The sequence below is a fragment of the Otolemur garnettii genome, unplaced genomic scaffold, assembly GCF_000181295.1.
Source record: "Otolemur garnettii isolate 467f Iridium unplaced genomic scaffold, OtoGar3 scaffold00155, whole genome shotgun sequence".
NCBI classification, from domain to species: Eukaryota; Metazoa; Chordata; class Mammalia; order Primates; family Galagidae; genus Otolemur; species Otolemur garnettii.
The window spans coordinates 619162-634775 of record NW_003852550.1 but is presented as its reverse complement, the minus strand read 5'-3'; the positions used below and the strand labels follow the sequence as shown (position 1 = coordinate 634775).

The 15614-nt window shown below is 38.7% G+C and overlaps 1 protein-coding gene across 1 annotated transcript in view; it reads right to left on the bottom strand.

Annotated features, from left to right (window-relative positions):
• Window positions 1–15614, bottom strand: part of TBC1D8B (TBC1 domain family member 8B) — a 64914-nt gene that overhangs the window by 20341 nt on the left and 28959 nt on the right. Inside the window, exons 8-10 of the mRNA XM_003799719.3 lie at window positions 7532–7681; window positions 6796–6946; window positions 6040–6254 (exon numbers count right to left, since the gene is read on the bottom strand). Of these exons, the coding sequence (XP_003799767.1) occupies window positions 6040–6254; window positions 6796–6946; window positions 7532–7681 (516 nt within the window). The remainder of the gene's footprint in view (window positions 1–6039; window positions 6255–6795; window positions 6947–7531; window positions 7682–15614) is intronic.

The window sequence follows — 15614 nt, the reverse complement described above, 5'->3', positions numbered from 1 at the left end:
ATGGCTGGCGCCTTAGCCGGTTGAGCTATAGGCGCCGAGCCACACTCTCCTCTTTAAAAATAGTAAGAACACTGTCAAAAATCATGAGAATCAGGTTTAAAAAAGAAAAAAATCAGAATCAAGTTTTCTAGAACTCTAGAAATTAACAAAAGCTTACAGCAATTTAGGTGGCATTTATTTAAGAAAATGGCTGACTTTTAGTATGAACAGTGAGCCCCTGTGGCATTTTAAAGTGCCATGTTCCCATTATCTCTCCCCAGTTTTGGGGTAGCCTTAAAAAATACCACCCAGTAAAATCACAGTGAAAACCAGTAACCTAGCAATCACTGGAGGGAACAGAATGGGGTTGGAGCTCCTTCAAAGCTTTATTCCCAGAGAATTATCATTATTTGACCCATCTGATGATTTCCTGAAAGACTTCCTTCACAGGGCTATCTTTATTTGACTTGACACAGAGCTCATCCAGCATAAACAGCCTTTTTCCCAGAGGTGTCTGTTGAAAAAGGAGGCAGTTATTTATTCAACACATGCCTATCTGAGGTGGTGAAAGATAGGATCAAACCCCGACTAAATAGGGTGGACCCACCTAAAAGTATCAACCCTCTACCCTCTCCCACTGGATGTCCTACCTAAGAAAGGTGAATGGGTCAACCCCCACCCTTACAACAGATGTCCAACCCTGGAAAGGGAATGTCCCGACCCCTCGCCATTGCCCACGTGTGGATTTCATTCCGGTTGGAAATCCTACCCCACCTGCACTCAGGTAGGATAAAGCCATTTTAATTGCACAAATCCGGCCTCCGTTTCCTTTTGTCTGGTCTTGGAATAATCTATCTTTGGCTCTGTAACCTTTCAGTGAGTAAGTGTGGGAGCCAAAGATTGCTAACAAGGGGTTAAAAGAAAAGCTGTGGGGTTGAAAAACCCAGACACATTCCTGGGAACCAGGAAGACCATCTACTTATATGCGGATTTATGCATCCTCATAGCTATATGTATGCTTAGAAAAGAACAGAAAAAACCTAAGCCTTCACCTCTGGCTAATCTTGAGGCTGCTCACAAGTAGAGCGTGATAGAAAATAGAAATAGAGAAAAATCAACAAAACCAAAGTTTGGCTCTTTGAAAAAAAAATTTTAAAAATCAAAAACATTAAAACACCTAAAAGATAGCCTAACTGAAAAGATAAAACACCCAAAGAGAGCAAGAGGAAGAGAGGAAGAGAGTGAGAGATCATGTAACAGCAAGAGAGAGAGAGAACCCAAATTATTACAATTAGGAAGCAGAGAACATTACCACCAACCTTATAGAAATAAAAAGGATTATAAGAGAATGCAATGAACAACTGTATGCCAACAAATTAGATAACCTAGATAAAATGGACAAGTTCTAAAAAACACGAGTTACTGAGACCAACTCAGGAAGAAACTGAAAAATCTGGCTGGACGTGGTGGTTCACACCTGTAATCCTAGCACTTTGGGAGGTTAAAGCAGGATGATTGTTTGAGCTTAGGAATTGGAGTGTAGTGAGCTATGATTGTGCCACTGTACTCCAGCCTGAGCAACAGAACAAGAAGCAAGACCTTGCCTTTAAAAAAAAAAAAAAAAAAAGACAAATTTGAATAATCTTTCCTATAACCAGCAGAGAGACTGAATTAGTAATAAAAAAACTTCCCACAAAGAAAACTCAAAGAACAGACCGGTTTTTTTTCCCCCAGGATGGTAGATCAGAGACTTTGTTAGCATGCCTCACCCCCTTGCAGATAGCAAAATAGTGTGGCGATAGTCATGCTGTGAACTTTTATCCAAGAATTAACACAAGGGCTCAACAAAAGAAGTGAAAGAAACTTCAGATACTTTGAGAAGTAAGGCAGGCAGCAGCCCACGCAGTAGATCCAGCAGAAAACTTTGAGTCTGTCTTCATAATTCACATTCCCACCAGGGACCTGGGCAATGTAAGCTGTGGGAGCTCCTTGACCCTAGGGCAGTTACTGGGTGGGAGAGGCCCCCAAATTGAGATTTGCTATCTAATCTTGGGTACGGGAGGAACCCTCACGGCCAGAACTGGGAGGCAAGTGTGGTGTGGGCTCATGCCTCAAGAGATGGGAATTTCATCACTTCAAGGGACAGACTGGGAGGGGTGTAGTCTGGGAGCCATCGTTCCCCCTCATGCCTCAAGAGATGGGAAATTCATCACTTCAAGGGACAGACTGGGAGGGATGTCGTCTGGGAGCCATGGTTCCCCCCACCAAGGAGTTTTTACAGCCTGGAGCAATTTCAGGACCTGAGCTGGGAACTTGGCTGTCTGTTTTAGCTTGCTGCCAGTGGCTGGTGGTGATAAAACCAAAAATGCAATAAAAACAGAAACAGGAAAATGGGATTTAAACTGAAAAGCTTCTGCACATCAAAAGAAATAATCAACAGAGTGAACAAACAACCTAAGTATGGGAAAAATACTTGCCAATAATGTACCCTGAAAAGGACTAATATCCACATTCTATAAGGAACTCAAACAACTTTACCAAAAAACTCCTAAATAACCCCACTAAAAAATGAGCAAACTACCTTCTGAACTTGCTTCATAAAAAAAGAAAAGAAAAGTGGGCAAAGGAGATGAACATTTTTCAAAAGAAGATATACTGAGGGCAAATATATGAAAAAATGTTCAACATCATTAATCATCAGAGAAACACAAATCAAAATGTGATACCATCTTACACTAGTCATAATAGCCATTATTAAAAAAGTTAAAAAAAAAGATGTTGCTGAGGATGAGGAGAAAAAGGAATGCTTATTGACTGGTGGTGAGAACAAAAGTTTGTATAACTTCTATGGGAAATACTATGGAGATTTCTCAAAGAACTAAAACCTAGAACTACCATTCGATCCACCAATCCCACTACTATCTGCCAAGACACCTGCACTCACATATTTATCATAATACAACTCACAGTAGCAAAGAGATGGAATCAATTAAGTATTAATTGAGGGATGACCGGATAAAGAAAATGTGACACACACACATACACAAAATGGAATATACAGCATGGAACACTACTCAGCCATAGAAAATAGTGAAGTCATGTATTTTGCAGCAACATGAATGGAAATAAAGGCCATTATCTTAAGTGAAATAACTCAGAAAGTCAAATACCATATGTTCTCATTTATAAGTGAGAGCTGAATAATGTATACACATGGAAATAGAGAGGAGAATGATCAACAGAGACTCACAAGGTGGTGAGGGATGAAAAATTACCCAGTGTGTACAGTGTACACAACTCAGATGATGGCTATACTGTAAGCCTAGACTTTACCAATATTCCTATGTAAATACAACTGGATTTATATTCCCTAAATCTACAAAAAAACAAAAGAGAGAACAGATAGCTTCACTGGCAAATTCTACCAAACATTTAAAGAAGAATTACCACTAATCTTTCATAAACTTTTCAAAAAAAAAATGGAGATGAAGAAGTACTACCCAATTTATTCTAAAAAAAAGAAAAAAACCCTGAGACTAAAACTAGAAAAAGATATTACAAGAAAACTATGTATCAATGTGTTTTATGAATATAAATGTAAAAGTCCTCACCGAAGTACCAGCAAACTAAACCTGGGAACATATAAAGAAGATCCCACAAGACTATGTGGGACTTATTCTGGGAATGCAAAAGTGATTCAACATATGGAAATCAATGTAATATACCTTGTTAATAAAATAAAGGGAGAAAATAACATGATCATCTCAGTGAACACAGAAAAATCATTTGACAAAATCTAACACTCAACAAGCTAGGAATATAAGAGAACTCCCTCAACCTGATAAAGAGAATCTATGAAATCCCCACAGCTAACATTATGGTGAAAGACTGACTGGTTTCCTTAAAATAAATAACAAGCTAAGGCTATATATTCTCACTACTTTTATTCAAAATTGAACCGAAGGTTCTAGTCAGGTCAATCAGGCAAGAAAAAGGTGGGAAAGGGAATCTAGATTAGAATGGAAGAAGTAGGGCAGTGCCTGTGGCTCAGTGAGTAGAGCGCTGGCCCCATATACCAAGGGTGGCAGGTGCCTGTACTCCCAGCTAGTTGGGACACTGAGGCAAGAGAATCACCTAAGCCCAAGAGCCGGAGGTTGCTGTGAGCTGTGACACCACAGCACTCTACCAAGGGTGAAAAAGTAAGACTCTGTCTCTAAAAAAATAAATAAAAAATAGAAAGAATGGAAGAAGTATAAATAACACTATTCAGGCTCCATGATTTTGTATATAGGAATACACACAAAAAAAATCTACTAAAACTCACAAATAAACTCAGGAAGGTTATAGGATACAAGATCCTGTATAAGATCAATAGACAGGGCTCAGCGCCTCTGGCTCAAGCGGCTAAGGTGTCAGCCACATACACCTAAGGTGGTGGGTTCGAATCCAGCCCAGGCCCACCAAAACAACAATGGCAGCTGCAACCAAAAAATAGCTGGGCATTGTGGTGGGCGCCTGTGGTCCCAGCTACTTGGGAGGCTGAGGCAGGAGACTCGCTTGAGCCTAGGAGTTGGAAGTTGCTATGAGCTATGATGTCACAGCACTCTACCCAGGGGGACAGCTTGAGGCTCTGTCTCAAAAAAGAAAAAAAAAATCAATAGAAATATCAATTGTATTTCTATATACTGTCAACAAATGATCCAAAAATGAAATTGAGAAAGCAGTGAACATTCACTTACTATGAACATTCACTCTCTGTTAATCTTTAAGAAAGAAACTTCCATTGTGTTTCAGATATTATCTGTTTGTGTTTGTATTAACAGCCTAGCCTACCCTAATTGTGTCCTCCTAAAATTCTTTCTAATGATTCCTTTACTGTGTACAATATAAAATTCAAATTCCTAACCTATCCCAATGTACCTAATTGATTTTTTTCTCCAACTACTTTGCATCACTCACCCTACACTTTATTAAACTTAACAGAAAATGGTCCTATGAATATTCTGCATTTACTTCTATTTACACTGATCCCTTCTAGAACACTCTTTTTTTACATAAAATGTTCTCAAATTTTGCTCCCAAAGGTTTTTCTCTGTCAAACGCTGTCATTCATCGAAAGAAAACAGCTTATGATGCATCTTTAAGAAAGCATGCTTACATTAAGAAACATGTTGTAATGACATATGCTGAATGTTTGCTACAAAAGGTTTTTCTCTGTCAAACACTTCCATTCACTATACGAAAACAGCTTATGCTGCATCTTTAAGAAAGCATGCTTACATCTGCCTTTTAAAGCTGGATATATAAACTTGTCATAATAAGTACCAATAGAAACATGTTGTAATAACATGATCTCAACATTTGCTTCCAAAGTTGTTTCTCTGTCAAACACTTTCATTTACTGGAAGAAAACAGCTTATGAAGCATCTTTAAGAAAGCATGTTTACATTTGCATTTTAAAGCTGGATTTATAATCTTGTCATAATAAGTACCAATGTAGAAAGAAACATGTTATAATAAAATATTCTCAATATTTGCTTAAAAAATAGAATGCTCTTTCATTCCATCTTCATATGTCCAATGTCCAATATTCACTAATTTTCAAGACCTGTAAATGCTATTTCTTCCATGAAACCTCCTCTAATTCCCCCACATGAAAATAATTTCTCTTTATTACAATCCTGACAGGACTTCATAATTCTAAAAGTTTGCTCACTTGTTTTTCAGTTTCCCAATGAATATGCTTTAATACCTACCAGTCTCTATACTTTTACGGTCAGGATCCTTACCTAATAAGTATTTATATAATTATAAGTACCCAGTATATTTTATAGAGCACGAATCCAATAAACATTTGTTAAATGAAAAAGAAAAAGAAATTAATGAAATATCAATTCTCCTAAGTATTCCCCCGCCATCTTACTTACATTAATACTATAAGCTATTAACCTCACCCCAACCTCTCCTTCCTTATCACAATTTCCAAATTAGCAGAGTTGAATTTGATGTGATTTTGTCATTTGCAACGTGCACACAATTGGGCTCATAGGGAAATCATACCTGGCAATACCCAATTTTGGGATTCCTGTATGCATAAGCAGTGAGTACCCGCCTCAGAGCAGATATACCAGTGTCACTCTGAAAGGCTGGATGCTCAGGCAGGGAGCGACGTAAATCACGTTCAATTTCATCAGTAGCCAAGCTGGAGTTCCCCAAGGACTTCTCGACCACTTCAGCATAGTAGCCAGGATTAGTAGCCATGTCATTAACAGCACCTGTGAAGATGATGGCATTAACGTACAACAGAAGAGGAATATAATACAGCTACTATCTGCATATATACATGAAGAATTTGATTTCATTGCCTTGAAATTTAGCTTACGCTCAAGTGATAGCTGAGCACAAAGAAAGGAAAAATTAAGCTTGGTGATGAAATGGGGGCAAAAAATATATAAAAAAAAGGAAAGGGCTTCTCCCACATTATATAAAAAAGGAAAATATATAAAAAAAGGAAAGAGCTTCCCCCACATTACACATATCTTGCCCAATAAAGTAATATGTAAGTATAGCAAAAATATGTATATGAAAAAAGAAAGAAATTCCCCCACATTACACATACCTGGCCTAATAAACTAATCTTCTCAGATACTGGTTGTGTGGATATGTAGGTAAGCACACATAACTATTTACCTTTCTTCTTTGACTGAACTCAAGAAGAGTAAGACTTTGTCCTGGCCATAATTCTTTGCCTTTAGCTTAGTGTACAACTCCTAATAAAGAGATAGTTAATGTCTATTAAATGAATAAATGTAATACCTGAGAAAAGCATCCAGAGCTCGCCTCTTAAGGTCTCTGGAATCCCTCTTATCACCAGATCTCGTGTCCTTTTGGTCCGAAACATGGTAACACCACGCCCACATTCTGAAAATAGGATGTTCCATGACTGTTCCTTCATCTTTTCTTTCAACTGTAATAGTAAAATCAAAGCAAGTAAACCAGGTCAAAAATTAAATTCTTTAAAATAACTTTTCTACCCTTTTTACCCAGAAGCAACATCTATGGAAATCAAGAACACAGAAAATCAAAATTGGTATTCATACAGGGGTAAAACACTGGACTTCTTTCATCACAAAAATCTTTTAAACCCATGTGAGTATAATAGCTTTAATTTACTATTATAACTCTTAGCTCTCAACTCATAAAAAATGATAAAAGCATAGGCTCAGGAGGTAAAGCTTTGAACCATCCTTCTCCCTAAATTGCCTCTATTTCAGGATAGATTATTAGAAAATCTATGCAAACAAAACCCGATGCCAGTAAGTATGTACAACTATTATGTATCTATAAAAAAATGCCCAACTTTTATGTTTTATCTTCATTCTTGATAATAGTCCTTGTGTGCAGTGGAACTAATTAAGTCACACAGTACTTGCTAGAAAACCTTTTCAAGTCCCCAAAGAGTTTTCAATTGTAGCACCTTCTAGTCTACTTTAAGATTTTTATTTTTCATCAATAGTTTTAGTAGACAGATTTAAATATTTTGTTTTCCTACCATTTTAGAATCCAGAGTATCCACATTCTGAGGGTGAAATACTGTCATTAAGGCTTCAGTGTTCAGAATTTTACTGTATTGTCTCCGACATAGCAAAGTTGGCATCTCAGAAGTATCAGATGGGTCTGTAGAGTCAGAACTATCAGCAAGCTGAAAAAGAAAGAGTATAATAGTTCCAAATGTTTGCTTAAAAGTTTCTCCAAGAAAAATGTGCCAATGTTTTATCTTCTGTTTATAAACCATTATATATATATATATCTATATCTATCTATCTATATATATATACATATATATACACACACACACATAATTAAAGCTGTATCTCGGAGAGACATTATTTTTCTATTAAAATTAGAGGTACCATAAGCTGACTGCTATAATGACAAACTCAGAAACTCTGAGAACACACTCCCCTACAAAAACAAAATACTGACAAAACACTCAAACCATTTCAGAACACTGAAAGTTACCCAAAGGCACAGAATGAACTATAAAGCATCTATTCAAGAAAACTAAGGAACCTCAGTAAGAACAGAGGAGAGTTTATAAAGTCTTAACTTGAGGTTACTTCCATCCTACCATCTTCCTTCCAAGCCAGAGTATAGTAGCAGCCATGAAAGCCAGTGTAAATTGGAGCTGCTGCTTCTTTTTTTTTTTTTTTCCAGTTTTTGGCCGGGTCCGGGTTTGAACCCACCACCTCCAGTATATAGGGCCAGTGCCCTACTCCTTTGAGCCACAGGTACTATCCTCTTTTGGAGTTTCTTAATAACCCCTATCCCCAAAGGACAGTCAATACTTTGACCAAACTAATAGCTAACTGAAAAACTCCATTACAGTACATTGTTATCATTTGATTCACAGCTCAACTTGGTGGAAAAAAGCTCTGTTCTAGAATATTATAGGAAACAACAGCAACGTGCTGGTAACATCACAGCTGCTTTATGGCTGTGATATTTTAGCCAGGGCAAACAAGAGCCTGGCTAAAAAATTAAAACAAAGACCTGAAAAACCAGATGACCATATGGAACTTTGAAAGGCTCCAACATATTCTAGGTAATCTAAGAATAGCTCAGTGGCTAGGGTGCTGGTCACATACACCCCACATACACTACACTGGGGCTGGCGGGTTTGAACCCAGCCCAGGTCTGCCAAACAACGACAACTACAACAACAAAAAATAGCCAGGCATTGTGGCAGGTGTCTGTAGTCCCAGCTACTTGGGAAGCTGAGGCAAGAGAATCCCTTAAGCCCATGAGTTTGAAGTTGCTGTGAACTGTGATGCCATGGCACTCTACCAAGGGTGGGATAGTGAGACTCTGTCTCAAAAAAAAAAAAAAAAAAATAGAAGTATGCACACAGGTGTAAGGCCGTGAGCATGTCCAGAAAAGAAATGGGATGGAAGAAAACCCCAGTCACTTAACTCTAGCTGTCTCTGAAAGCAGGAAATGAAAACTAAAGCTGATTTGTAAATTGCTTGAAGTTTGAGGTATACTTTTATGCAAAGATTCTCTTGGAAAAAAGATGGAAGAATTAGTGGCATAAGCCATTTGAGGAAAGCTTCTGAACCATCAATGGACGATCACTAAATTATATTATCTTAAGGGGTGATCCAGAGGCCAGGCTTAAAAATAAGAGAAAAAAGCAACTAACAGATTTCATAAGCAAAGAATATAAAGCAGCTATTATAAAGATAATCAAAGAAGTAATGGAAATTATGTTAAAAAAAAAAAAAAGACCCAGTAGGGCAGGACCTGTGGCTCAGTGAGCAGGGCACCGGCCTCATATACCAAAAGTGGCGGGTTTGAACCTGGCTCTGGCCAAACTGCGAAAAATAGCCAGGTGTTGTAGTGGGTGCCTGTAGTCCCAGCTACTTGGGAGGCTGAGGAAAGAGAATCACTTAAGCCCAAGAGCTGAAAGGTGCTGTGAGCTGTGATGCCAAGGGAGACAGACTGAGACTCTGTCTCTCAAAAAAAAAAAAAAAAAAAAAGGCTTGGCGCCTGTAGCTCAAGTGGCTAAGGCGCCAGCCACATACACCTAAGGTGGAGGGTTTGAATCCAGCCCGGGCTGCCAAACAACAATGACAGCTGCAACCGAAAAATAGCCGGGCATTGTAGTGGGCGCCTGTGGTCCCAGCTACTTGGGAGGCTGAGGCAGTAGACTCGCTTGAGCCCAGAAGTTGGAGGTTGCCATGAGCTGTGATGCCACAGCTCTCTACCCGGGGCGACAGCTTGAGGCTTTGTCTCAAAAAGCAAAAAAAAAAAAAAAACAAAAAAACCAGGCTTAGCGCCTGTGGCTCAAGTGGCTAAGTTGCCAGCCACATACACCTGAGCTGGTGGGCTCGAATCTAGCCCGGGCCCACCAAACAACAATGACAGCTGCAACCAAAAAATAGCCAGGCATTGTGGCGGGCACCTATAGTCCCAGCTACTTGGGAGGCTGAGGCAACAGCTTGAGGCTCTCTCAAAAAAAGACCCAACAAAAATTAAAGAAATAGACACCTCATCAAAGATACAAATGGCAAATGATCATACAAAAGATGTTCATTGTATGTCATTAGTTGATTGCAATTTTAAACATTGCACACCTTTTAAAATGTCTAAAATCGGAAACATTGACAACATCAAGTGCTTATGCAGATATAGAACAACAAATCTCATTCACTGTTGGTAGGAATGCAAAGTGGTACAGCCACTTTGGGATATGGTTTGGTGGTTTCCTACAAAGCTAAACATAGTCTTACCATATGATTCAACCATTGTGCTCCTAGGTATGTATGCAAATGAGCTGAAAACTTGTAGGTCCACACAAAAACCTTCACATAAATGTCTATAGCAGCTTTACTCATTAATTGCCAAAAACTGGAAGCAACCAAAGTATTCTTCACTAGGTAAATGGATAAACATTCTGGTAGCCAATGGAGTATTTTTCAGTGATAACAAAGAAATGAGCTATCAAAACCAAAAAGAAACATAGAAATGCTAATTGCTAAGTGAAAGAAGTGACTCTGAAAAGACTACATATTCCACTATGAATATGAAACATTCTAGAAAAGGCAAATTTATAGATAGTAAAAAGAACAGTGATTGCCAGGGGTTAGGAGTAGGGATGAACAAGTAAGTACAGGGCAGGGACTTTGTAGGGCAGGGAAACTATTTGGAATGATATACTATTCATGGAATAGTATATATATGATATTATGCATTTGGAAACACCCACAGAACTCCTTATAAAAAAGAATGAAACCTAATGTAAATTATGCATTTCGGTTAATAGTAATAATAATATATCAATATCAATTCATCAATCATAAGAGATGTACTGCATCAATGCAGGATATTAATAATAGAGGAAACTGTGGGCTGGGTAGAGGCTGGGTGGCAGTACATGGGAACAATTTCCTGCTCAATTTTCCTATAAATCTAAAATTCCTCTAGAAACATAAAGTCTAGGCTCAGCACCTGTGGCTCAAGTAGCTAAGGCGTCAGCCACATACACCTAAGGTGGCAGGTTCGAATCCAGCCTGGGCCTGCCAAAAACAACAATGACAGCTGCAACCAAAAAATAGCCGGGCACTGTGGCGGGCGCATGTGGTCCCAGCTACTTGGGAGGCTGAGGCAGGAGACTCGCTTGAGCCCAGGAGTTGGAGGTTGCTGTGAGCTGTAATGCCACGGCACTCTGCCCAGGGGGACAGCTTGAGGCTCTGTCTCAAAAAAAAAAAAAAAGAAAAAAGAAAAGAAAGTCTATTAAATTTATTTATTTATTTTCTTTGAGACACAGTCTGACTCTGTTGCCCTGGTAGAGTGCTATTGCATCATAGTTCACAGCAACCTCAAACTCTTAGTCTGAAGAGATCCTCTCGCCTTAGCCTTCTGAACAGCTGGGACTACAGGCATCCATAAAATCCAGCTAGTTTTTCTAGTTTTAGTAAAGATAGGGTCTGACTCTTGCTCAGACTGGTCTTGAACTCTTGAGCTCAAGCAATCCAATTGCCTCAGCCCCCCAAGTGCTAGGATTACAGCCATGAGCCACCATGCCCAGCCAAGTCTATTAAATTTAAAAAAAGAAAAGTCAGATAACCATATTTCATCAAATAGAAATTTCGATAAAGAGATATAAATTATTTTAAAAAGAACTAAATAGAAATTCTGGAACTAAAGATAGAGGACTTAGAAGTAGGTTCCACATAGCACTCTCATGGAGATGACTGAAAAGTGGTGAGCAGATATTTACCTCCCTCTTCCTAAGAGAGAGTGATGTGAATCAACAGAGAGGCAATGGGAAGCACCCCAAATGAAGAAAAGAGAAGCAAGACAATCTGCTTGGTGGGATCAAAGGTATCCTAGAAAGGCACTCGCATGTGGGGAAGAGACAGAGGTGAGATCCCTGGAGCTCCATACTTTCCCCATAGACATTGCAATCCAAAAAGCAGAAGGACCTCTCCACCACAGAAGGCCTCTAGAATGAAATGGGGAACTTCCTGGAGACTGTACAGCGGCATTATTCTGGAAATAAGACATAGAATGGTTCCAGTAAATTCTAATCCTTGGATGCTGCAGCTGGTTCCATTCTCAAGTGATAGTCCCAGCTGCAATGGAGCATTATACAACACTCTCAAAATATACAAATACATGGTCAGCTCCACTGCTGCCATCTCCCCATTGTCCCTGCTGAGCCAGAAAGGGAATTAGGAGGTTGGGAACTCTCACGCATCATGGGGGTGGCCTCACGCTCCTGCCATCGCCAGGGAATCCAAACATAGCAAGCAACTGCAGACTTAGATCTAATTGCCACCACCTAAGTAGCCTTGCCCAGCCGCTACTGCTGCCACCACCAAGGGACCTAGACAGAGCAAACCTCTATCTACAGCCACTGCCACATCAGAGAAGGACCAATCCTGTCCCTACATGAGGCTTCAGCAGTGGCCTGGGAGAATCACCATAGCCCTCCACACGAATATCCCCAGCACCTGCTCGGACTATTGCAAGCACAGGGGAATGAAGAGATGCAGGAGAGCGGCCATGTTACAGCCTCAAAGTGCATCTGCTCCTTTCCTGCCTGGTCAATATTTCAGTGTAGGACCCAAGCACACCATTCAGGCACCTTTTTCTTCAATGAGCAACAGAGTTCCCAGCAAAGGAAAACAGGTATATCACCACACTCTCTCTCTTAAGCCGAGAAAAGAGGTTTTATATGAGAAGGAACCACCATAAGAACTATGAAAACATGAAAAAACAGGTACTTTGACATTCCTAAAGGATCACAGTTTTTATCTAGCAATGGACTCCAATCAAAAAATTCTTGAAATGTTAGATACTCTGGAGGCTGAGGCAAGAGAATCACTTAAGCCTAAGAGGTGGAGGTTGCTGTGAGCTGTGACACCACAGCACTCTACAGAGGACAACAAAGTGAAACTCTGTCTCTAAAAAATAAAAAAAAAAAATTAAGGGAGGAATGGGTGGAGGGAGGGGGTTTGGAGGGATCACTTCTGAGGTTTGTCTTATAGGGGTACAGGTGAATCTAAGAGTAGAATGTGAACGTTTTAAAGCAATAACTGAGAAAATGACATGAAGGCTGTGTTGACCAGTTTGATGGAAGTATTTCAGATTGCATGTGAAAACCCCACACTGTACCCCAGAAGTGCATTAATGTACATAGTTACCATTCAATAAAAAAAAATTAAAAAATAAAACACAGATCTAGAAAAAACAATCCTAAACTTCATATGGAACCACTACCAAGAGCCCAAATAGCCAAAACAATCCTAACCAAAAAGAACAGTGCTGGAAGCATCACATTACCTGATTTCAAATTATGCTATACAGTTATAATAACCAAAATAACACAGTAGTAGTATAAAGGTAGACATATAGACCAATGGAACAGAATAGAAAACTCAGTATGATAGGTGTAGCTATAAAAGAATATAGAAAACTCAGTATGATAGGTGTAGCTATAAAAGACTATAACTACAATTTCTGGTTTAGAAATGAAATAAACTCTTGTTTAAAAAGTTCTTTACTAATTTTTAAATGTACTATTATTTAAAGCTAGATACATATAGATAATACTATCTTATCAATATTCTTCATCATTGATAAAATAAAAATTATAACTGAAAAGAGAATATTATGACAATTTAAAAAATACATTTCTAAGCAAACCTGTATACTAACCGGCATTTTGTACATATCTTTACTAAACCCTCTAAAAACGGGTATAGCAGAGGGTGGCACCTGTGGCTCAGTGGGTAGGGTGTCAGCCCCAGCCAAACTCCAACAAAAAAATAGCTGGGCATTGTGGCGGGCGCCTGTAGTCCCAGCTACTTGGGAGGCTGAGGAAAAAGAATCACCTAAGCCCAGGAGTTAGAGGTTGCTGTGAGCTGTGTGATGCCATGGCACTCTACTGAGGGTGATAAAGTGAGACTCTGTCTCTACAAAAAAAAAAAAAAAATTGGTAGCAGAAACTAGAAAACCTTAAAACTTCGTCATGTACCTGGAAAAATGATAAACTCATTTTGAGACAAAATCATTTTTTGACAACTGAGCATATTCTGTTATTAGAGGTCCATCAGGGAAAAAATACTAGTTCTCCGGGTTTTAGAGAGACAGGTAAGTTAAAGGAAGATGAGCAAAGAATAAAAACTAACACAAAAACTGAATCTGAAATGGAATAGGACAAGGAAAAGAGTGACAAACAATATGGGATCCCCGAGAGAGAAACTATCAAGCCTAGTCAGATTTGAAAACATTTGGTTCCCACATCAAACTAAGAAATATCCTGGGTACAGAATAAGAGATAATAAAGTTGCAGCAAGAACTCTTGATGGCCAATGTGAAAATTCTGTACCTGGAAATGAGATGAAGATAAAATTTGTAATTACATATTTTCATTATGCTTTTTTATTATCAAAGGGGAAATTAGCCTTATTAATACTGGGTTGTAATAGACATAGCACAATGTTTTTAATCTTTACTCTAGCGAGAGAAATAAAAGGCTCTATACTCCAAACCAAATGAAATAATACATCCAGTAAAGGCAATGTTCATTTTTTTCCTTTGAATTTTATTTTAGTTTTTCTTTGAGACAGAGTCTCACTTTGTCACCCTCCATAGAGTGCTGTGGCATCATAGCTCATAGCCATCCCAAACCCTTAGGCTCAAGAGATTCTCTTACCTTAGCCTCCCAAGCAGCTGGGACTACATGACACTTGGCTACTTTTTTTATTTTTAGTATAGATGGGGTGTGGCTCTTACTCAGGCTGGTCTTAAACTCCTGAGCTCAAGCGATCTATCCACCTTGGCCTTCCAGAGTGCTAGGATTATAGGCATGACCCACAGCACCTGGCCTTTCTTTGAATTTTAAATTCAAATATGAACAGCCATAATTTGGTAAGTTTTATCAAGTAAAACATGAGGTTCTTGGTTACTAAAGAATTCAATATGTCTACACTTCCATGAAAGACAGACTAAACATCAAAATCTGGCTGTTAATCATAATTTGTCAAGAACATTTGCCTTCTCTAATATTTCACTATAAAAAGTTATATGCCACTATTTTGTTGTGGGTTAGATTATGTAAATAAGACTGACATACATGATTTTTAATAAAAGATTCAGATTGGTTTAAAATTGCTCTCTCTTTACAAAAGGACTGTAAGAGAATATATAGTCCTTTTTAAAGGCCTTGTTGAATTCTCAAATATAGCTTAACTTGCTAAAAAGCCAAGGTGTATGAAAGTATAAAGGTATATTTATACTTTATACAGCAAATATAATTAAAAAAATAGATCAAGTTATAATCTTTTAAAAAAGGTGTTAGCTCCTTAAAGTCCCTAATTCTCACTTCTGCTTTTTGATGTAATTTGGAAAATATAATCACTTAGATTCAGTCTTTTTAAAAAATAAGCCTAGGTATAAACAGAGAAAGATACTATGCATTCCTTACAAAAGGATAGGAGACACTGAACATGGAACTTTTTATGAAAATGACTTGGCTCGGCGCCTATAGCTCAACCGGCTAAGGCGCCAGCCACGTACACCTAAGGTGGCAGGTTCGGGTCCCCAGCCCGGACCTGCCAAACAAC